The sequence below is a fragment of the Micromys minutus genome (assembly GCF_963924665.1).
Source record: "Micromys minutus genome assembly, chromosome: 11".
In the NCBI taxonomy this organism is placed as follows: domain Eukaryota; kingdom Metazoa; phylum Chordata; class Mammalia; order Rodentia; family Muridae; genus Micromys; species Micromys minutus.
Window position 1 is genome coordinate 52683332 of NC_137980.1, and position 23669 is coordinate 52707000.

The 23669-nt window shown below is 43.1% G+C and overlaps 1 protein-coding gene across 3 annotated transcripts in view; it reads right to left on the minus strand.

Moving 5' to 3' along the window:
• Window positions 1–4688: 4688 nt before the first annotated feature.
• CBFA2T2 (CBFA2/RUNX1 partner transcriptional co-repressor 2) overlaps window positions 4689–23669 on the minus strand; it is an 89524-nt gene continuing 70543 nt past the window's right edge. For 2 of the 3 annotated variants that reach the window (XM_080924966.1, XM_080924968.1), the window contains 7 exons: window positions 23200–23381; window positions 21210–21463; window positions 18463–18548; window positions 17673–17868; window positions 14318–14386; window positions 12499–12689; window positions 4689–8800 (listed from right to left, as the gene is read on the minus strand). In XM_080924966.1, coding sequence (XP_080781092.1) covers window positions 8504–8800; window positions 12499–12689; window positions 14318–14386; window positions 17673–17868; window positions 18463–18548; window positions 21210–21463; window positions 23200–23381 — 1275 coding nt within the window. In that variant the 3' untranslated portion in view covers window positions 4689–8503. The remainder of the gene's footprint in view (window positions 8801–12498; window positions 12690–14317; window positions 14387–17672; window positions 17869–18462; window positions 18549–21209; window positions 21464–23199; window positions 23382–23669) is intronic. The other variant, XM_080924967.1, reaches the window with a different exon arrangement.

Genomic DNA, 23669 nt, shown 5'->3' on the forward strand with positions numbered 1-23669 from the left:
ACTCAGAGAACCACCTGCCTCTGCCTCCCAAGTGTCAGAATTATTATTTTTATTTTATTCTTTTGAAGTACTGGGGATTGAGTCCAGGGGCGCACATGCTACATAAGTGCTGAGCTACAGCCTCAGACTTTCCATCTTGTAATCTTAGTTCTGAGATAGTGTGAGACTTGGGTGATGCTCCTGCCTCACTGTACACTTCGATGTCCCACTTCAGTTTCAACTTTTGGTTATGTGATAGGATGTCCCTAACTTTCCAATGCATGTCTTGAACTTTTTTTTTTTTGTGTGACTGAAACTTTTCATTTTATTCTTATTCTTTACCTTACACATTTTTCTGTCATAAGGCAACTCCCCTTTGCCCATGTCTTGAACTTTTTATTCTTCTGCCTCAGCCTCCTTAGATGTTACGAGGTCCAACTAATTCAAGCCACATGTATCCTTGCTCCCTTGCTGACGGCTCAGAACCGCTATGTGGAAGCTGGTCCATACTTCTGGGAGTCCTGTAGGACAGAGTGATTTGGTTTGACATTTCCACACGTAAGCAGGATCTTTAGTGGATGGAGAGGTGTTGGGGCAGGAGAGCTTCAGATCAGTGCAAAAGGAACAGAATGAAGAGGGAGTAATTGGAGGCCAAGCCCCAGGCAGTTGCAATGCTGCCCTGAAGTAACAAGGCCTAAGAGGTACAGGTGTCTAGTCTCTGTGGTGAGGGTACTGGGGACACACTGTGTCTTTAATGTTATGTACTCTCACAACCTACCTTATCTCTGTCTAGCATCTGCATCATGACACACAGCTCAGGACAGTGACAGCAGCAGCAGCTACATCAGGCTGCACTATGTCCCAGAAGGGCCTCACAATGTTCATTCCTGTGATCACCACATCCCTTTAGTCAAGACCCTTCAATGGCTCCTATTTTCTCCTCCACTGAAATCATTTTTTGACTGATATTTGAGGCCTTTCCCATGCCCGATCCATTCAGTTCCCATTCCCTAATGTAGGCTGGTGGCCCAGGCTCAGTTACCCTTCTTTCACTGATCTTACCAGTCTTTTTTTTTTAAAGACTTATTTATTTATATATGAGTACATGGTCTCTGTCTTCAGACACACCAGAAGAGAGCAGCAGATCCCATTACAGATGGTGTGAGCCACCATGTGGTTGCTGGGATTTGAACTCAGGACCTCTGGAAGAGCAGTCAGTGCTCTTAATCGCTGAGCCACCTCTCCAGCCCTGATCTTACCAGTCTATCACTGATGTCTACTTCAGAGAAACACTGCCTTGGCCTTTCAGCAGCAGGGCAAAACCACGAACTTGAAATCACTTCCTACCACCCTTCCCCTCAGAGCCTGCTATGACTGGCTCTAGTCCTCCCAACAGCTACTGGGGATATGCTTTGTGGGAGATGCTAGGGATAATAAAATGTTAGCTAGTAGGCCATGACAGGCTGAGTGAGGCCTGAAGCCTCAACTGCCTATACATTTGACTGGGGCTAGGCCAGGTGCAGCAAACTGGACAGGGCCCACTGCTTATAGCCTTATCTCCTTACACACCAGCTCCTGCTAATGTAGCCTCTAAGATAAAAGGAGGGGACTGTAAATTGGGGTTACCAATTTTTTTTTTTTTTATAAAACATTTATTTTATGAGCACACTGTAGCTGTCTTCAGACACACCAGAAGAGGGCATCAGTTCAGATTACAGATGGTTGTGAGCCACCATGTGGTTGCTGGGAATCCAACTCAGGACCTCTGGAAGAGCAGTCAGTGCTCTTAACCGCTGAGCCATCTATCTCTCCAGCCCAAGAAGTCATTCTTAATAGGGCCTAACTACGTAGCCTTGGCTAGCCTGACACTCAAAAGGCAAACCTGCCTTTGCCTTCCAAGTGCCAGAAAATACATTCTTAAATGTTACAGAGTAAATTCTGCATGTTCCATGCAAAGGGCTGAGGATTAGTGAATCTTCAAAAATCAGACTGGCTGGGAAAAAGTGCATGAACAGCCATGCTAACAGCAGCTTCCTGGAACCTGCTAGCTGAGAACTTGCTATGCAGAGTAGGCTGACCTCAATCCTGCCTATGCCTCATGACTGCTGTATCTGGCTTAAAATCACATAAAGAAATTTTTATTCATGTGTAATGAGTGTATATGTCATGTATCAGGTGCTGGATGAGGTCATCAGATCTCCCGGAAGAGCAAGTGTTCTTAACCACTGAGGCAGCTCTCTAGTCCCCAAGATTTTACTTATTCTTTAAAAAAAAATGTGTGTGCACATGCACATGGGTGCACACTGATGCCCCTGAAAGCCAGAGGCTTTGGTTCTCATGGAGTTGGAGTTGTATTGAGAGCTGGGTGCTGGAAAACAAACTTAGTCCTCTGAAAGAGCAGTACTCTCAACCAGTGAGCTATCTCTACCCCCTAAAACATGTTAAATTTTGTCTTTTTATTTGGTTCTGTATTGGTCTGTGTACTGAGACTGGTACATGTAGAGTGCAGAAGAAGGCATTGGATTCTCTGTAACTATGGGTATTGACAGTTGTGAACCACCATGTGGATGCTATTGAGCCTGGGTCCTCTGGAAGAACACCTCTCCAAACTCAGACTCAAATCTTCCTGTTAAAACTTCCAAATGCTGGTATGTGCCACTACACTCCATTCCCAGCATTTTCCCTCCTTTACTTAGGAAGTAGACTTTCCCCTCTCACATACTATACTCTGATAGTATCTTCCCTCTGCTCCTCCCAAAGCCTTTAAAGGACAATAATGAGAACACATCAGAGTTGGACAAAGCAAACCAACAGAAGGAAAAGAGCCCGAGAAGGCACAAGCATCAGAGATCCACTCATACACTCAGGAATCCATAAAACAACCAACCGGAAGCTACAATAACCGGCAGACCCGTGCTTGCTGCCCCGTCTGAGTTTATATGAGCTTTGAGCACGTTGATCTAGAGGGTCTATGTCCTCCATACCCTCAGGCCTTTGTACTCTCTTAGCCTCTTTTTCCCACGGTTCCCTGGCTGATGAAGCAAGGTACTAATCTAGTCGAGCAGAATGCCATTACTCTGTCACATTTTTTGAGGTAGGGTTGCTCTGTGTAGCATTGCCTGTCCCGAAGAACTCTATCAGTCTGGCCTTGAGCTCAGAGACTGGCCTACTACTGAGTAGGGTGAAGGCTGTATGTAGGCCTCAGCTCAATGGTTCCCTGTTGAGTTATGTTGGTGTTGTCTTCAGTAATGGGGCCTTCCCAGCAGTTTGTGGAGAAGAACTGGTAGTCTTGGCAGCAGCCTGAGTTGTTTGGGAATTCCCATGGGACCCCTTTGGCCAACAGCTCAGTTAGATTTCACATCAGTATTTTAAGTTTCATCTGGTGAAGGGAGCCAGTTATTTGATTTCATTTAGATTACTTTCATATATGTGTATGTTTGGAAACTCCTACTGTATGTATTAGATTTCCATACAACTTTTCAAATGGCTCTTAATATTAGCTCCTCTCCCCACTCCACTTGGTGCTTCTGTTCCAGTTCCTCACCCAATCCATAACTATGTACCCTATATTCTTTAGGATTGCAGCTTGAAAGCTAATCCCACAAACACAACTTGGCTCTTATGATCACATTTTACCCTCACAACTCAGGGGTAGGTGCTGCTATCACCCCCATATTATAGGAGACGATGTAGTTACATGTTTTGCTCTGGTGCAGTGAAGTGAGGAAGGCATTGAAAGTGGGCATCCTTGGGTGGGAGCATCTTAGCTAATGTAGGGATGATGAAAGGTTTTACTTAGTCCCACAATGTGCCAAGGCCAAACCTTGGGGTCTAGGGGATGTCAAAACAAGGTAGAGTCAAGTACAAAAAAAAAAAAAAAAAAAAAAAAAGAAAGAAAGAAAGAAAAGAAAAAAGACTAAATCCTGAGCTGTTCTTGAATTTCCTAAATGTACCCAGAAAACATCATCTGAACTCAGGGGATAGAGGTGGTCTCAGAAAAGGCTGAAATCCAGAAAACAAAAGCAGTCAGAGGATCACCCCATAGGAATTAGCTCTTGGAAGCAGAAGCAGCAGGCCCTCTTTTGTCCTCCAGAGGGCACTGGATACTAGAAAATGAAGCTGAATGAAGCTTGGAAGAAAAATACTGCCTTAAATTACAAACCTTCAACATCAGTGAAATTAAGATTTAGTGCCAAAGGACATAAAAATCTCACAAGTCCAAGTTTGTTAATGTTAAAATCTTGTAAGAAAATAGCAGTTACTTGGGAAAAAAATACTCATCTCCATTCTGTGGCTGGATGTTATTACTAAGAGATGGCTCAATGAAGCAGAGTGCGAGGAAACAAGGCTATTGCTGTTATTGCTGTCACCTGATGAAGGTGGCTGTCATCACGGAGGGGTCCAACTGCAAGCACTCTAGGACTTCTGTGTTAATATCTCCTTAGCAGTCGACCTCCTTCCTGTCCTTACCTCCCATCCCATGATCTTTTGGCCATAGCAAGGATGCTTAGAGTCCTTCAAAGACCTTGGGGGAGGGGGAGACTGTCCACATGACAACCCCAAAGCCTGAGGCAGGCCATTTGCACTTCACCATTGTACCATCTTCCCCAGGTCTAGTCCAGCTTGAGTCAGAAAAGGAATATAGCATTTTTATTAACTACTTTAAGTAGAACAAACTAAATACATATTTAACAGTTTTGGTTCATTTATACAGTACATTAAATAAGTTATGCACAGAGTTGAGTAACAAAAGTTCCTACTGAGTCAATGACAAAGCACAGAAAAACCAGACTCAAATGCATCCCGCGGGTGGCTTCACATTCATCACCCGCCTCTGCAAACCATGCTTGCAGGATTGGCTTTTATTTACATTATTGGTTTTCTGTATGGATGGAGCCTTTGTAGCCTCATCAGGAACTTGGAAAGCCACAGGAGTGGAACGAAGGCCTTATATCAAACAGCACTTTAACTATTCACTGAATTGTTGTAGCTTCTTCTAGGCAACTACAAGCCAGGGACTGGATTGTCCCTGACAGACACCAGCTGCATATGCCCTTTTTGGTTTAAGCATTGACAGTTTACACTGGGCAGCTGGAGGCCTGACAAGACAGGGTCTGAGTAGGAAGTACCACCTCTTGGGCTCAGCTTCCTCCTGGCTCACACTTGCTCCATCATCTTTGGAAATGGGTGTCAACATGAGGCAGAAGCAGGTAGTCAGCATTTTGGCTTTAAAGGAATATACTTGAGTGGCCAGGCTCTGTTAAGCAGCTGCTGGATCAAGAATCTTCCAACAGCGTTCCTTCTGGCTTTTTTCACATTTGGTTCAAACATGCCACCACCCAGTTCTCTGCAAATAGCTAACATTCATCAAAGTACACTGGCTAGACCTTGGTTCCAGTCCAGTTCTGAAGTAAGCCTCCAAGATGTGTCCTATTTGTAAAGGTTTATTCAACCCACAATCCTGTCTGTAGTTTCCAGAACGAAGGCCATCTGCTCATTCCTTATGCTCCAGGGAGACCCACTAACACACACTTGCAGTTAAGCTGAGGCCTCACACACCTGCTGAGATCGTCTCCAGAACCACTCTCTATGAGAAGGTGACGAGAATATGAATGAGATGTATACTTCCGCTTTGGAAGCTAAAAATGGTAAAGCTGACATCAAGATGTGAAGAAGCACTTCCTGGGAATCAAATGGGTAAAGGAGTCCGTCCATGTTACACAAGATTGAAAACCAACGCCTGGACAGACCTCAGGTGGGCAGACAGGTTGTTCCATGCAGATTCATGGCAGCACATAACTTTATACCTCAGGAAAAAAGCCATTCAGCCTGTGTCCTCACCACCACCTCCCTGCACAAGCCAATGTGAAGGAGCTGCAGACTTTTTGTGGGATAGGTCTCATGTAACTCTGGCTGGCTTCAAACTTGCTAAGCAGCTATAGATAATCTTAAACTTCTGGTCTTTCTGCTTCCACCTCCCAAGTTTTAGGATTATAGGAATGCACCACCACGGCTGGTTTAGGTCATGCTGGCAATCAAATCAAATCCATGCTAACCACGCTACCAAATAAGCCAGTCACAACCTAGCTTCAACAAGTTTTTACCATTCGCTGGAGTGAAGAACGGTGCATACACAGCTCCCAGTTTGGCTACTTCTGATGTCTAGTTTCTGCAGTTTTATCCCTCACTTGGTACAGGATGACCAAGCCCTGACCATTTTTGTGGTCAAGACTTCTGAGCATAAAGAGAAGCTTTATGCTCACTCGAAGTCTAATGGTAGTAGGTCATATAAGCAGACTAGAAATAAAGTGGGGAACCAGGACTCACTTGTAACTCCAACCTCTGCCTAGGGAGGATTTGGAGAACTGTGGAAAGGAACTCCTTACATCTGGAAAGCAAGTCCTAAGCAGATGCCATTTGAGAGTCATGCTGACCAGAAGCAAGAACAGTGACAAGTCTGAGAGCTGAACTATATAGTGTAAGGTACTGTCTGGTCTGTAAACAAACCTGGGGCAGGACACAGAAGCCAAGTGGTCCCCAACAGCACTACAGAAACTTGGAATCTGTCAGGCCGACCATGTAGCCCACAAAGGTAGGCTAGATTTTGTATCCCAAACCTTTGCTGCACAAACTTATCTCTGACCTGGTAAGTACTAGTGTACTGGTTCTAGCTCTTTATTCCAGCAATCTGGGGTAGTTATGTGGCAAAAAGATTTTAACACTTAAAAGGTGTTCATCTAATTTACTAATAACTGACCCAGGAGACATTCTGAGATTCACAGAATCCTGTGATCTTCTTGACAGTTTTGTGTCTGAGAGTATGGACAAGTGCTGGTACTAATAACTCTACCTAGTAAAACAAAGTTGTCCACAGTGGCTGGGATACTAGACTTACTGGATGGGACCAGGGAGGCCAGGCTGTACTAGGCTGTCTGGCAAGCAGTAGGTCTTGGGTATTCTATGCTACAATAACATGATTTTAAAGGTCTAAGTTGTCTAAGTTTCTAAGTCTGAAAACCCTTGTTCCAGTAAGATAGGGACTCAGTATTGTTAAGTCAGCCAGAACTGTGTTCAATGACAATACATCCATACTTTTATGGGGTAAGGGCTAGCATTCTGACTTGGTCACTGTACAAAAAGTGACCACAGCTTTTAAAAGCAAACAGGATCAAAGGCAATAACTTATCCCAATTGACTGCACTGGGCAAAAGGATGCTGGAATATATTGAGTGGCCACGGCAAGGTGCTGGCAACTAACAAACCAGATGGCAAGGAAAAAGATGTGAGCAGTACTTGGCTTGATCAATAGGGTCCAGTAATGACTAATGGATCAATGTCTCCAATTTTTATTTGGAGAATCAGGTAACTGGAAAAGTTCCTGAAGATGGGAAGAAAAACAGGTCAGGATCTTCAAAAACGGTTCCCATTGTTCATAAACTCTGAGCTGTGAGGGACACTATCAAACACATAGCACAGAAAAAGGATGCCAAGAATGTCCACCTTATAAATACACCCATGAGGTGGTGTCAAAACCAGGTGCGAATAATCCCATCAGGGTCAGAAGCACTGCTTAAACAGGTGCCAAGCAGAACCTATGAGCAGGAGACACCCCCAAGGATCCAGACATGCATAGTCCAAGAGAGAAAAGGACACATAGAACAAGGTGACTGTTTTAAACAGTCAAGCAGTGGCAGAGGGTTTTGCATTTCCAAGGATCCATTGAACATTTTAGTTTGGCCAACATGCTCAGAGAAGACTAACACAATGGTTTTATCCTCTCTCAGACCAATCCATGCGATGGAGATTATTTTTAGCACAAGCAAAATCAAGAGAAACACTGGAGTTGGGGAGGGTGGGTTCCAAACTAACGAAGACAGCCAGGTTGGAAAATCTTGTCCAAAATGATCCATGATGCTTGGGAAGACTAATTTAATTTTTTATCATTACTGGAGATTTTACTGAAACAGTGACTTCTTTCTTGCATTTCTGAGCATCTTAACAGCTCTGAGTGGCTCAGGGAGGAGTCCGAGTACTGCTTTTGTGCTACCCAAGTCTCTTTTAGGCCAATCAGTGTCACCTGAGGGTGAATATGAGGCTCAAGGAACTGTTTGAAGGCAGGGAAAGGAAGGGCCGCCTCCTAAGCCTGCTACCAGCCTTCAGGCCTCGACTATGGACAGTGTGGGCTGGACACTGGTGCCTGCTGGAACACTACTGACAATCTGCTGACATAATGAGTCAGAGGGAGCTGGTGTACACACTGAGAAGGGGCTGGTTATGCCAGCTTAGCTGGAAGAGTAACCTCAGGAAAGCCATGAAGGAAGCAGCTCAAGCTACTTCCTGTGTGCAGAGAATTAGTTCTTCCAAGGACACGTGGCAAATCCCAGAGCTGTGGAGTGCCTCTTGGATGCTTCCTGCCACTTCCTTTCTTGCTGATGACCCAACAGCTATTTGTTCTAACAGCCAGCTGATTGGTGCAAGCATTCTGCCATGTGGAGGGATCTTCAGGGAAAGTGGAGTCTGTAGCTCAGAGCCCGTTGGCATCAATGGCTGTCACAGAGGCAGGTGTTGAGGACCGTGAGGTGGTAGCTGAGGTCTTGTCCAGGGCTGGGCTGGGCACACTGCAGTCAGCAGACCTGGCTGAGCCCCGCCCTCCAGGGAGCAGTGGCCGGCTCTGGCTGTGGGGACTGTGGCCATGTAGACTCTGGCCACAAAGGCGGTGGTGCCGCTCCCAGTCCTTATGCTGGCAGAAGGAACCACAGTAGCGAGCAATATTGCAGCCACTGCACGTCTCGCTGGCTTTCCGGCCACAGTTCCAGCAGTTCTGCAAGACACAGGCATCGGTTAGTGGCTGCTGACTTCTTGAAAGGCAGGCTTGCCACTGTCACTTGTCATCTGCATAGTACAGCAAGGGCTGTGGAGCTACAGGCCTGTGGGTTAAGTCTCTGAGGATGACCTTTTACTCTTGATCCTCCTGCTTCTCCCTCCCAAATGCCAGGATCACAGGTATGTGTCACCTGGACCAAGGTCCCACAACTACCTTCTGAAGAGCATATATCCATATATGAGCTTTAACAAACATTTTCTATAGCTCCCAAAGGAGGAGCCATCTTCACTGTTTATATTGACAATATTTGATCTTTTAAGACTTTTAAAGGAATATAGAAAAAGACTTTTCTCCAAAGTTACTGTCCAGGGAAGCAGGACGATGAAGAGGGGTGACCATGCTGCTGCCTCCTTTGACCTCATTCTTATGTCACAGAGCAGATGGGCTGAGAAGAGACTGTAGTCTGTTCTCAAGGCCACTCAGCCCCGGAGTCCCTGACCTGGACTCTTGAGTGTTTTCTTACTACTTGTTACATTTATTATGAGTGGGGTAAACAATCCTGAGGCTTAGCAGAAATGGCACCTATAAATAGTAATTATAACACAGAATGTAAAACCAAGAAGTTTCATGCAGGCTCAAGGAGCAGCCATGAAAACAGCATACAGTCATTAAATATAAAACTTACCTCTCCCCCAGGTGGCTGGGAGCAAAGATAACATAAAAAAATGCCAGCCCCGTGTAGCCTCAGCATTAATACTAGTGATATGTGAATCTATACCTGAAGACACCCAAGACCCACTGGTAATGTTGTAGCATGGTGAAACTATGAACAACAAAATAACTAGCCTTTCACCCACAAGGAACACTACAATGGCAGAGGCCCATCTCAAAGCCTGCTTGGGAAGACAGCCTTCCTTTTGAACTCAGGATGCTTGATCAGTGTATAAAACAGGCTTATTGGCTCCTTCCCAGCATTGTTAAGATGGGAAAACTGAGGCATATGTGCTAAGGCTAGAATATCAAAGGGCTGGATATTCAAAAAGCTTGAGAAGTAGATTTTTTGAGGCCCAAATAATCTACATATAGATTTACTTCAAAGTACATCAGAACAAGCTATAGATCTCTTCTAACCCATGCTTCTTGAGAAATGTTACTATAGGGACAGTAAATCTTTCCAACACTACCAGCCTCAGAGGACAGAACTAGAGAATGGATATAATTATGCTACATTTACACATCTTCAGGCAAAACACTGTGAGTCTGATGGGCCACCGATGAGCAACACCTCAGCAAAATGATGCTACTTGTGAGGAAGAAGCCAGGATCTACCTATATAGGCTGCCTCCAGGTGTCTGTAAGGGTACCTGAGAACTCGGTCACAGCACCAAGCCACCAACATTTCCGTCCTTGCTGCCATTAATTCCTGCATTTAGAGATGGCAGCAAGTGAGTTGGGAGCTCAAGGTAAGCCTTGGCCTTACAGTGAATTCAAGGCCAGCCTACAAGACTATCTCTAGAACAACCCCTTGCTCCAAATAAAAAAAGGCAAAATGTTTATCGTCTAGTAACACTTCAAACTAGCATTCCTCAAAACCTGAGATATAGACATAGGTCAGTAGTGTTCTGTGGTTAGTGTGCAAAGGTTATGAACCTTCTGAGGTCAGAACTGTGATTCTAGAATTTTCTTTTTTAAAAAGATTATTTATTACATATAAGTACACCGTAGCTGTCATCAGACACACCAGAAGAGGACATCAGATCTCATTATAGATGGTTGTGAGCCACCATGTGGTTGTTGGGAATTCAACTCAGGACCTCTGGAAGAGTAGTCAGTGCTCTTAATCACTGAGCTACCTCTCCAGCCCTAGAATCTTTTTTTGTTAAGCAGAGGCTCCCAGCTATATGATCTGTATCAGAATTACCTGTGGCTTAAAAACAGCCTCAGGTTCCAAGTAGACCTCTGGACAGCTCTGGACCACAGGAGGAAAACTTTCCTCTTCATTGTTAATTGCTAGTTTATTGTGTTTGTCAGAAAACTGGAGATGGAGACAGAATGTGCCTTGTGGGAGAGACAAGGTGATAAGAGACTCTTGTCCCTCTATCTCACAGGCAAGGAAGCAGCCTGGATCTAGGGTTTTGTTGCAGACATAAAAGCTGCTGTTGGTTACACATCACAGAAAAGCCCTTATGAACTGAACAGTACCATACTGTAAACTCAGTTTATCTCCCTAAAAGCTACCAGGCCAATAGGACAAGGCAGCTAAACATCCCATAGAGAACGGATTCCTTAATAATGCAAAGCCAGTGTGCAGACGAGGTGGGAGTGGCGTGCTTCTTCCATGTTACACAACTTATGAAATGGAGAAACTGCAAGAAGGACTTTTCTGATGAAATGTAAGAGAATCAGCATTGCTGGTCCAATGCAAACTCAACAAAACTTTAGGCTGTATATTCTTCCTTTTGAAATACAAATTTGCCAAAATCTCACGCTGGCTACTTAGTTTGTTGCTTAAAATTACAGCTCCTACAGTCTTATTCCTTATGTCCTAAGCCTAAAAAAAAAAAAAATGACTAAAATAAGAAGGTTAGTACAGTGGTACACATCTGCAATCTCTGCACTCAGGATTGATTGCCTTTAGTTTCCAGACCAACCTGGATTCACAGCACCAGGCCAGACTGGGCAATATATATAAACACCCTGTCTCAAAAAGGTTACAAGCTGGGAGTTAGGGTGTAGTGGTGTACAACTTTGATCGATACCAGCACTTGGGAGGCAGAAAGCTCTTAGTTTGAGGTCAGCCTAATTTACATAACAAGTTCCAGATAAACAAAGTCAGGGATAAACAAAGGGACCCTGTCTCAAACAAACAAACAAACAAACAAACAACAACAACCATCACTACCACCTGAAAAACGTTTGTTGAATTCAAATATACTAGTGCTAAGGCTTAATACATGCCCCTTCAGTTCCAGCTCCTCTAGAGAAAGATTTATCAACTTAGTGAGGCCCTGACTCAAAATTAAAAGACTGTGATGCAGTTAAAAAGCAACACACTTGTCAAATGTATCCAAGGCCCTAAGTAATCCCCAGTAGTGTGTGTGTGTGCGCGAGTGTGCATGCGTACTTGCACGTACACAAAGAGATATGATTGGTTCTCTAACATCCTTCTTTCTTTATTATCTACCTGCCTTCTCCTATGTGTACCCAGTCATATGAACTCTGTATTGGATCCTGGGCCCTGGGTAGGGTATAGGGCGGTCTACATTATCTGCCCTGTTTGTAAATTTAGAACCAACATCTACCCAATGAGATTACTGTGAGGACTAGAAAGAAAGTATACATACACATCCAGGTATCTACTTGCACACAGTGAGACCACTACATCTATTGCTGGGTATCTACATCTGCACACAGTGAGCCTACTCTATCACTGCTGGTCATCATCACACGATGGGACAAATTCTACTTCATGGAAGCTAAAAATGTGTGTGTATGTATGTGCGATACACTGTTATGAATACAAAAGAATGGTTTTAGTATTATCTTCAAGTAAGAAAAAAGTCTCCTGGTAATGGCTAAAAATCCCATCATCTAATTCAAGAGTAGACTCTTTCTACCCAGTACCTCAGTGGCAAGCAGTGGGCTTGCTCCCCTTCAGCCACCCAGCCCAGCCTATAGCCCAGTGTAGCTCTGACCTCTGTGGACTCTTCTTGCTCATTGATGACCAGAAAAGCATCTTCTGCAGCTTGCCGTTTGACATCCGCTATGGTTTGCTCCATTCGGGCTCTTTCAGTTGCAATCACTTCAAAGGCTTTTTGCTCTGCCTCAGCTACAGCCTTTTGTACCTCTGACATGGCCTGAATTTTCACCTTATTCACAGCTTCTTCTGGAAGAAAGCAACAGTAAAATCAACTGGCAGAGAAATCTTTTCCCTTCCAATCCACAGCATTAGGGGGTGGGAGTGGGAAGTGGGGCAGAAGAGGTAGGGTTTGATAGGTTTTCACTATACAGCCTGGGCTAGTCTCAAATTTGTCACAATCCTATTCTGCTTCCCAAGCAGTGAGATTATCTGTAGGCATGTGCCAGCACACTCAACTAGCCAACCACAGTACTGCTAAGGAAAAAGCGTTAAACAAGAGATGCAGGGGTGAATGTCGTGAAGCCTTCCCATACATTATTCCTAAAGCAGCCACGCAAATGCTAGGTACAGACATGGAAGCATATGCTGTGGTAAAGCTGGGAAGACATCAGTAAGCAGACACCATCCATCCTTCTGTAGGGATCAAGTACCCCAATGGCTTAGATGCCTTATGCCAAAATGAGACAAGACTTTCAATGACAAAGGCTGCCAACTCTACAAGAGCAAGAGGATCAAAAGGTGTTTTTAATATTTTATTTTCTAAAGGAAATGTGAACTTCTAGAATGGTATACAATGAGAAAGAAAACAGGTGGAAAAATGGGTGTGACTCAGTTGAGAGAAAAGTCTCTGAATTTGTAAAACAGGTACTTGGGGGCTGAGCAGCCAGGGTGGTCTGGGTGTGTGGGTATGGGACAATGGCAGCTGTGGCCATGGAATGGGCACAAAAAGAAAGCATGGATGTGAGATGGCTGAAGTGCTTGGACAGGTGCAACCAACAACGGGGAACTTGGAAAAACATGGACTGCTTGGTCCAGATCCCACCCTTCCTCCCTGATCCACCTTGCTTGGCTGAAGACACTCCATATGACAAGGGTTTTAGCCAAAAGAGAATGTGACTATAAAACATCTATAAGTCCACAAGGAAACATGAGACTAAGGCTAAAATCAAATCAAACCAAAATCATAGTTTGGATAGCTGTCTTACTAGAGATTGTCTAAGGTCACAGAGAACACTGTAGCAAATTGAGGACTTAGACCTAGTTGGCCCAACAACAAGTTGGCATCTACCAGCTCACAATGGCAGGGCGCAGGCAGTATGTGGAAGTATGCTTTGAAGCATATTCCATAGGAAGACAGAAGTGGAAAGAGAATTCATTGTAAGAGCTAGCTTGGTGTTCAAAGCAGCAAACAAGAGATGGGTTTTAAAAGGTAGAAATCAAGAACTGAGACTGCAGATACCCTCCGTTTCTCTACACTGTGGTATCCAAACACAAAAAAAATTAAAACAAAACAGAATTAAGCAAATGTGGTGGCAGGGTGAACACATTATGATATTAGCCAGGAAACCACGCAGGAATAAATTCAACTTCTGTTAAAATGAAGAGCTAGGCACTGCATAGTTCAATGGAAACCAGTAGAAGGCTATAAGAAACCTGGAGGGGACCATTCCAAACTCCTGATGTGCCAAGGATCAAACATGCAGTTCGGCCCTGGAGAGGTAATCAGCCAGGGTCCAGCAGGAGAAGCCAACAGTTCCATGAGGAGGACATTATGGACAGTTGAAAGGCTAGTTACAAACTTTTCCCTAGTATATAAATGCCCAGCTTGCATTAACTAGTAAGTAAAGACAGACTTCCTGGAGACAGATACACACCTGTTTTCTTCCAAAACTCCACAGGCACATATCCTGTTGCTGGCCTACTGGTGAATTCCCGCTGAGAATCTACCCAAGAGAAATAAAAGAGCAAGGTGTCAGAAGCTGCTTTAATCAGTATTCAAAACCCAAGATCTCATATATGCTAGGCAATACTCAACAATGATCCCTAGCTCCAACACACGATTTTAAATTAAGATACAAGAAGTTTTCATCAAACTTCTTTTACTGCCTAGATCCAAATAAGTATGCTTGCTTGATATAAAACATTCAGAATAATTATAAAACAGTATACTGAACTTTATATCTAATTATATGAATTTAACATTTTTTTATGGTGTTAAGAATCAAACCCAGGCTCCTATTCTTGATAAGTAAGTGCTCCACCAGTGGGCCACATAAAATAGGGATATCACAGACATGAATTCAGTGTATCTTGGCTAGAAATCTCCCCTGGCTCCCGTCACTCGTCACTTTTAGACAGTGTGCCAATGTTGTTCAAGCTGTCCTTGAATTTTGCAGCTCGGGTAAGCCTTGAGCTCATCCTCTGGATTTTGCCTCTTGAGTAGCTGGGATTATAGGGTTGTGCCAATAAATTCAGACTAAAAATGTCAAAACAAAAAACTGGGGAAACTTTCTTAAAACTGGAAAGAAGAAAGCATTTCTGCAATATTATCTTTGATCTGGTTTTTTGGAGGGACTGGGGATAAAGTCTCAGTATGTTACAATTCAGGGGGGAGGCTTCAAACTAAAAATCGTCCTGCCTCAGCTTCCAAAGTGCTTTTGCATGACATTTACATACTACAATTACTTATAAAATAGCATTTAACTGGGCATGGTAGTACATGCTTTTAATTCCTCATGAAGGAAGCAGAGACTGGCAGATCAAGTTTTCCTCTGACCACAAGTATATTTAGCACATATATCCTGAAGTTATAAGTGGTTGTGAGCCACTCAGAGTCCTGTCCAGGATTTTATTTTTCCTCTGTGTAACAGCTGTCCTGGAAATTAACTATGTAGATCACCCTGTCCTCCAACTCACAGGTATCTGCCTGTCTTTGCCTCCTGGGTGCTGGGATTAAAGGCATGCACCTCTACGTCACTGAAGCATTTCTTTAGCTCCTACCCTACCAAGTTTTCCCTTCTTTCCCTCCCCTTCCTTTCACATAGGTTCTCACGAAGCCCAGGCTAACACTGAACTTCTGAAACTCTTGTCTCTGCCTACCAAATGCTGGAATCCCAGGTGTGGACTAAGACCATATCCAGTTTATTTAGAGCTAGAGATTAAACCCAGGGCTCAGTGCATCTTAAGTAAACACTGTGCCAATTAATCTATCACAATTTAAATCAGACATGTTGGTAATTTTCTCAAAATTTTAATAGGAACCATTGGATCCATGAAGCACGAAACCTACAATAACTAGAATTTATCATGCAAATTGTCTTCATTTTGAAAGTGAGGTGTGGGTAACAGGTCATAGAAACAAATAAGAACTGTCCAGGTACACTAGACAAAATGGTCATCCCAGATAGACCCTCAAGTTAAGGGTGCTTTGTGTGAAGCAGAGACAGTACACAGTGTGTTTTAGTGAGTGCTGTCAGCCTGCACTCTGCCACCTCAGTTGGACACACACACTCATGGATGGCATATATGTAACTGTAGATGCTGAACTTAGACAAGGATCTCTGTGCTGCTGCAGAGACTATTTGCAAGGATTCAGATTTGTAAGAATTACTTGATAATTAGCCTCGACTGGTTCTGAAAATTTTAATCAAAGTTTTGTGTCTGTGTGTAAGTTGTTTGGTTCTTCATATACTAGATTATCTCACATAAGACAGTACAACTAATAGCTGGCTCAAAAGCCATGCCTGTCAATGAGGAGAGTCTATTTAGGATAGGACACACATTATTAATGCTGGCATTCCGTCTAAATTTTTGAAACTAACAGCTGTCCTGCATGGAAAATGCTAGCACTGAAATAAGAAATTCATTCTCCTTGATGAACATTTGGGAGCTTTAAGTGGGTGGGTGGAGAAAGAGTGTGATCACAGATGGCCTGTCATTCAGCTGTGCCTTTTGGATAGGACATTTTTTCTGCTTCTGGTGAAAGTGATGGAACATTTTGGGGGATAGCTCTGGCTTCCTGAATGTATCCTGTTCATTTATGCTGCTTCAACATGAATAACATAGTTTTGTCTAAGCTGACCTTTGGATATAGTTTCTAAGCAATGGAGGGTAACTGGGGAAAGAAAGCAAAGTGAGGTAAATATCTTCAAGAAGGAATATGGTGAACATAACCATCAAAGTACCTAGTGGTGATATGACATAGTCAGTACTCTCTTCTTTCTCTCTTACTGATCTTTGTACTGATGGACTGAAGCCAGGCCACTGCTCAGCCCGGCAAATGCTCACCATTAGGGAACACCCGGTCACCAAAGTTCAGGTGTCATCTATTGTTTCTGGCAACTAACAATCTTGTCCATTGGAGCCTAAATTTCTCCTCCTCAAGGCAGACTACAAAAGCACTAGCCTGTGCCCAACCACTAACAAAGCTTTCTATACTGGAACTGGACATAACAAAAACCATAGGATTTGCTGTGGATGGCTGTTCATGCTGTAATCTAAGCAGATGCAGGGCTGATGTTTGCATCAGCCTGGGCTATGGAGTGAGAAACATCTTGAAAACCAAACCCAACAATATCAAAACTGTTTTAATGTATGCTTCTGTGATTTTACACACACACACACACACACACACACACACACACACACACACACACACACACACGGTGGGGGTTCCTGCCTCATTGCCTAGAGAAGAAATTCTGCAGAATAGCAAAACCCACCAATGTACACAGGCCACCCTTGTTTTCCCTACCCAGTCCACTGTAATTCAACTGCAATGATATAGTCATAAGGTACAGAATCCAGAAAGCTGGTTAGCACAACTGTGCAATTCTTGAGTGTGGCAGGTCCAGAGAAACCCTGTGCTCCTTTCCCCAGACCTTGTGTTCTGCATCTCTCTATGTATGTTCTTTAGAAACAGGTAAGCTTGCTTCCCTGAGCCTGTGAACAGCTTGAACAAACCTTATAAAAGGAATTATGGGAAGGATAGTTGATAGACAGCAGGTAAGAATATGAACACACAATGTGTGAAGATTACTGACTCTAAGTTGTCCTCTTATCTACACACTCACATACCCCACACAAACCCAACATTAACTGAGTCCAGCTTAAGTTATGTAGTAAAGAGTCTCAAAAACCAAACCAAACCACAGAACAAACAAAAACATAAAACTCAATTTAGGCGGAATGGAAGTTGCTGCTTTTTTTATATTCCCTCTCTCTATTTACCGTTGCTGAGAGGATCTGTACTCCCAGGGCTGTGCTGCCTAGAGACCAACTCAGTCCCAGTTTTCCTCAACTCCGTGTTTTCATTAAATCGCCTTTTCCAATAGTTAAGTTCTTCACGATCAGATTCCTGACAGCGCCTCAGAACTGCCATGGAGCGCCTCGTTTTCTCTACCATTTCCATAATGCAATTCAGGGCCTAAAACAGAGAGACAGGGAAGCAGAGATGAGATGAGAAACATAAACAAAAAACACTAAAATCAAGGATGGATAAACAATCGGAAGAAGGAAAAAAAGGGCCCCTCACTAAAACAACTTCTGTTAAAAAGTCATGTTCACTTCAAGCACCCAAGAACTACTGGTAGTACTTAAGCATCAAGAGCTTCTAAAGCTACACAGAAAAGGCCTGTCTTGAAAAATCAAAAATGAAGGATTAGGAGCTAGATGCAGTGATACATGCCTGAATAGAAAGTAAAAAAACAGAAGTGTGTGTGTGTGTGTGTGTGTGTGTGTGTGTGTGTGTGTGAGAGAGAGAGAGAGAGAGAGAGAGAGAGAGAAATTGCTTCAGTGGGTAAGGGTGCTTCCTGTCAAGCAAGATGAGTATCTATCTTAATCTCCACATTCATGTCACGGTGTAAGTATGGATACGAGCACTCAGAGACACACACTGCACAAACTACCCACACAGCAAACCCACAAACTACAAAAACAAACAAACAGAAAACGTGAAACAAAGCATGAAGATTTAAAAGTGAAATGGGCTTGGGAAAATGAAATATACTGCGGTTCTTACATGATCAAGATGTTTCCATTCATCAGCCCATTCCCTTTCTGTCAGACGGTGGTCTACCAACTCATCTTGATAGCCTCCATTGAGACCTGTTAGAAACAAGAGACCACATTTAAAGAATACAGAGCAACTGAATTCTATCAATACACATCACTGTATCAATTTAGAGCAAACTACTAATGAAGTTACCATAACTGGTGTGAGACCCACAAAAGGACAAAACCAATGAATACCAACCAATAAAGAGTTTGTACTCATATCAGAAAAGAAAAGCAACCACAAACTGCAACACGTTATATCAGGAAAAAGAACAGATAGTTCATAAGCATGAAGACAGCAAAGCTTCTAAGTATTCAGGAGTTATCACATCCCTTTCCGTTGTTCACACACCATTCCATAGCCAACATTCTACAAGATAAAATAGCAGATAGTCTGTTGAGTTGGATGTTGTTATGACTTGAGTGAGAATGGCCCCCATATTTGAATTTTTAGTCACCAGAAAGCAACACTATTTGAAAGGTGTGGCCTTTTAAGAGGAAGTATGTCAACATAGGTGAGCTTTGAGGTGTCAAAAGCCTGAGCCAGGGTCAGTGGCTCTCTTCCTGCCTTTGGATCTATATCTATAGACCCTCTCCAGCACCATGTTCCCCTGATTGCTGTCGTGCTGATAATGGACTAAAGGTTGAAAGCTATAAGCAAGCCCCGATTAGATGCTTTCTTTTATGGGAATTGCTGTGATCGGGTATCTCTTCATAGCAGGAGAACACAGACTAAGACTATGTTGTAGCACACATTTGTAACTCTACTACAGAGGCAAGAGAACTAGACTGTGTTCTACTACTGTGGTACTCTAAACCCTGTATTTTTCATTGCTATCTTCTAAAATAGCTATGCCTAAGAACTAGTACTTTTTATTGTAAATTCCTTTTCCATGTTTTACATAGACTATTGACCCTAAAATTATGAATCTAGATATACTATAGTGTCCATAGATTTCATTTTAGGAGAATAATGGGAGTAGACTTATTGATTAAATTGAGGGGACAGGCAAGTGATGGTTTGATGAATGAGAACCAGTATAATAGGGCAGACATGTCTAAATAGGTCTAGGGAAAACAGAAGTCTGAGTCTGGTGGCCTCAGCATGAAAGGTGACTAACAGTCTTTTTCAAGGTACACTTCCAGATGTAAAGAGTTTTTCCTAAATTAATTAGAAATACAAAAAAAAAAAAAAAAATCTAACAAAATAGTTACACTTACATTTCACCATTCTTTTCTCTAATAGCAAACATTACATATGAAGGAGTAATTCTTAAAATAATTTAATATTGCTATTGTTGTTGTATCTGTACGTGCATCATGATGACAAATGGAGGTTAGAGAACAACTATGTGGAGTTAATTCTCTTTAGGAATCAAACTCAGGTCCCCAGGCTTAAATGGCAAGTGCCTTTACTCACTGGGCCATCTTGCTGAGTGCCCCCACCCCCAAATCCAGTTTTTAACAGCTAAAGAACAAGACATGGGAGAATAAGAACTGGATGCCAAGGAAGGTGTGTATCATCATCTGTTCCCAATATAGCCAAATTCAACTTCCAGAAAGCAGCTTAGGAGCAGAATCTTGTCAAGACAACTTACCAGTTATGTAACACTGGCCACAGCTGCTTTGGTATTCTTTGTATGAAGAAATGACTGGTTGGACTTTCTATAAAGACTGAATCAAATAATGAAGCATAGCTGAGACTCTAAATGCATGGAGACAAATCTCTCATGGCCTTCACCGTTCAGTAAGAATGGCATGATGCCTGATGCCCTATTGAGGTTTATGTCTTGGGAAGATGCTTGTTAGCCTAAGTCAGAATGAGAAAGAATCATTGTGTTCTCTCCAAGGTACCACTAAAGCTGGAATGTAAGGGAAACCCTACAAAATGGCAGGTGTGTGTGTGTGTGTGTGTGTGTGTGTGTGTGTGTGTGTGTGTTTTCCTTCACCCTGGCAGATAGATACTGAGCACTTAAAACTCCAGAAGAGAATGTGATAAAAAGCTCTTTTAAAAACTGATCTCGGGCTGTGGCTCAGTGGTTAAGAGCATTGACTGCTGCTCTTCCAGAGGTCCTGAGTTCAAATTCTAGCAACTACATGGGGACTCACAATCATCTGTCATGAGATCTGATGCCCTTTTCTGTTGTGTCTGATGACAGATACAGTGTACTTATATATAATAAATTAATAAGTGTTTATTCTGAAATTTAATAGTTAACATAGTCCCATGCTTCAGGCATTTCAAACATAACAAAAGAGCAGAGATGGTAATGTTGTGTTCATTCATTTCAGAAGTTATTATTCTCAGATTCCATGCAATTTCCATTAGATTACACATGTAGAGAGAGCCAAATTAGCTGGACAGTCCTGGGACTCATGTAGATCAAACTAGCCTCAAACTTGGGGTGATTCTCCTGACTGCTAAGATAATAAATGTGTGCCACCATGCCCAGCCTTTTCACTCGTTTTTATTTATAATACAGGCTACCTGAAAACTCACTAGGCAGCTGAAGTTGACTGTAAGTTAATCATTCTGCCTTAGCCTCTACATTATTGGAATCAGAGTATGTGTCACTATATTCAGCTACATAGCATCATCTTATCAACAGAAAAAGGCAACAATGATATTATTTGGCTTTCATCACTGAATAGGAAAGCAATCTGTGAATTTCTTCATGATTAAAGCATTGTCATGCTGTTGAGATCACTTACTAAGATTGTGGTGCCTCTCACGAACTTCTCGGTGTTCTAGCATCTTGTTTGGTTCCCGATACAGGTGAGAAGTTGCAATGTCTTCTAACGTGTAGTGCTGAAGAGGTGGTGGAGTAGGATGGAACTGGCCCCCAGCATTCATAAGGGGAACAGTGAGGGCTGGACTATGCCGAGGAGCAGGGCTGATAGTACACAGTCTCTTGGCAGGCGGTTCAGGAGGAACTGCATCTCTTTCAAAATTATTCTCGTCCCTCCTGTGGAAGAAAATAAAGTGCTTATAGGAGCCTGTCAAGAAGTGTCTATGTTAACATCCCTACAAGTCTCAGGATAGCTGCTTCTTCCCAGCACCATTGATGTTATGGAACCCAGAACCCTCGAGCATTATATTTTGCTCTATTCACTTTCCAAAGCAGGATGACTGTGGTTTTTCTGAAATTTCCAAAGCAAGAATGGCTATTTTTGGTGCTGCAGCCCACATACTAAGCACATGCCTCATACTTTATACTCCCAGCCCTTCAGCCCTTGTCCCAGCTGTCAGCTAAACTAGAGACCTGACTTTAGTGCCTTTTCTGGTGAGTGTTCCCATACCTAGTTTGGTATGAACCAAACTGTCTTCAGGCCAGACACAATTTATAAGTGCTTTTTTTATTCCAGCATGAAGAGAGTCCAAATTCACTCAAAAGTAGGCAGAGCCCAACCGTGACACAGGAAGAGGGAAACTGAATGGGACAAGAACTGAGGAAGTTTAGGAATGCTGAAGGTCAAATGTGTGACTATGGAGGTGAGTTGCTGAGAAGAAAACTACCTCTATGACTCAATATGGGTTTAACTGTAATAAGCCTTCTATTGTTGTTCAATACTGCTTCCTCAACAACTCGTACGTTACTGTGGCAGCCACTTTATCCCACTTTCTGACACGCAAGTCATAAAGTCCGTAGAGTCTTCCAAGTGCAAAGTCTAAGAAACTGTAGGCTGGCAACTACTAGGTAGCTTCAGGATTGGGGCTGCTTATGAGAAGGACCAAGGCAGAATTACACTATTCACCCCTAGGGAAGGAAGGTGATTGGCGGTTAAGTCAATCATGAGTTAGCTGTCATCAAGCACACCTATGGAATGAAGCATCTCAATGGAGATGATGGTGCAACTACCAGGAGAGGACAGACCCACTCCACATACCCAGTGCCACTCTGTGCCATGCCTTTACCTATACTGTTCATCAGTATCCTATGAATACATCCTTGATCATAAGCCAGCTAATGTTCTTGAGTTCTGTGAAACAATGAACAATTAAACAATACTGAGGAGGTTTTAAGAAGCTCAATTTGGCCCAGCAGTGGTGCTGCACATCTTTAATCCCAACACTCAGGAGACAAAGGCAGGCAAATCTCTGAGTTTGAGACCAGCCTGGTCTACAGAGTAAGTTCCAGGATAGCCAGGGTTACACACAGAAACCCTGTCTTGAACCCCACTTCCACCAAAAGAATCCCAATTTAGAGACCATTATTCAGAAATAGCCAATGAGAATAAAGCAAAGGAGGCACAGTTGTTTGACAGAACAGCATTCACAATCACAACCTGACACTTGTCATTGGCTTAAGGGAGATGACAATCCTGGGAGTCTCCAACCTGTGAGTTAGCTGTATCTCAAGGCAGAGAACAACAGTGAAAGACAACTGACTGACGAATGCTGTGGCACTGCTGCTTCCCAGAGGTGAGGTCCCGCAAATCTCATAAAGACATCTTTTTTGCAGGTGGCAGAGTAAAAAGATCAAGGGACTGGGTGTTCTTCCACTTCTGGGACAGTGAACTTGTCTAAATTCTAGGACAGAGGTCCTCCAAAGGAATCTGCAGTCACCTGAAGTGTTGCTGGGACAAAGAAAAACTAATCTTGGAAAGTCTAAGATATTATATGCCTACAACCCAACAACCAAACCCTTTCTTTTAAAGCAGAGTGGCTCTAGAAAAACAAAACAGACTCTTCTCTGCTCACCTTTCCGGACTGGGCCTCTTCCCATTTCCATGAACCTCCATAAGCAGTTCAGAAGAGTCAGCAGGAGATGCGATACTGGTGTTGAGCAGAAGGTGCTCATGCTGGGCCAGGTACTGGGACGGGGTCTGCTTGGCAGCCCGGGCACAGTGCAGCAGTTCACGCTGCAGCAGGGGCAGGTTGGCCTTGAAAAGAAAGAGGCAGTTTTCTGCTGAGCCCTATCTACAGACATTAAAGTCTCAATGTGCTCACAGACCAAACAAAGCCCTCTGCTTTTCTCCCTCTAACACTCACTAGTAGTGACATCCAAGTAGTAAAGGGACATTTTTTGAGTTGCTGATTGGTCTGTTTCTTCCCCCCAGGAAGATTTCAATCATCTTTTTTGTTTTTCAAGACAGGGTTTTTTCTATATAGCCCTGGGTATCCTGGAACTCGATCTGTAGATCAGGCTGGCTTCAAACTCAGTGATCCGC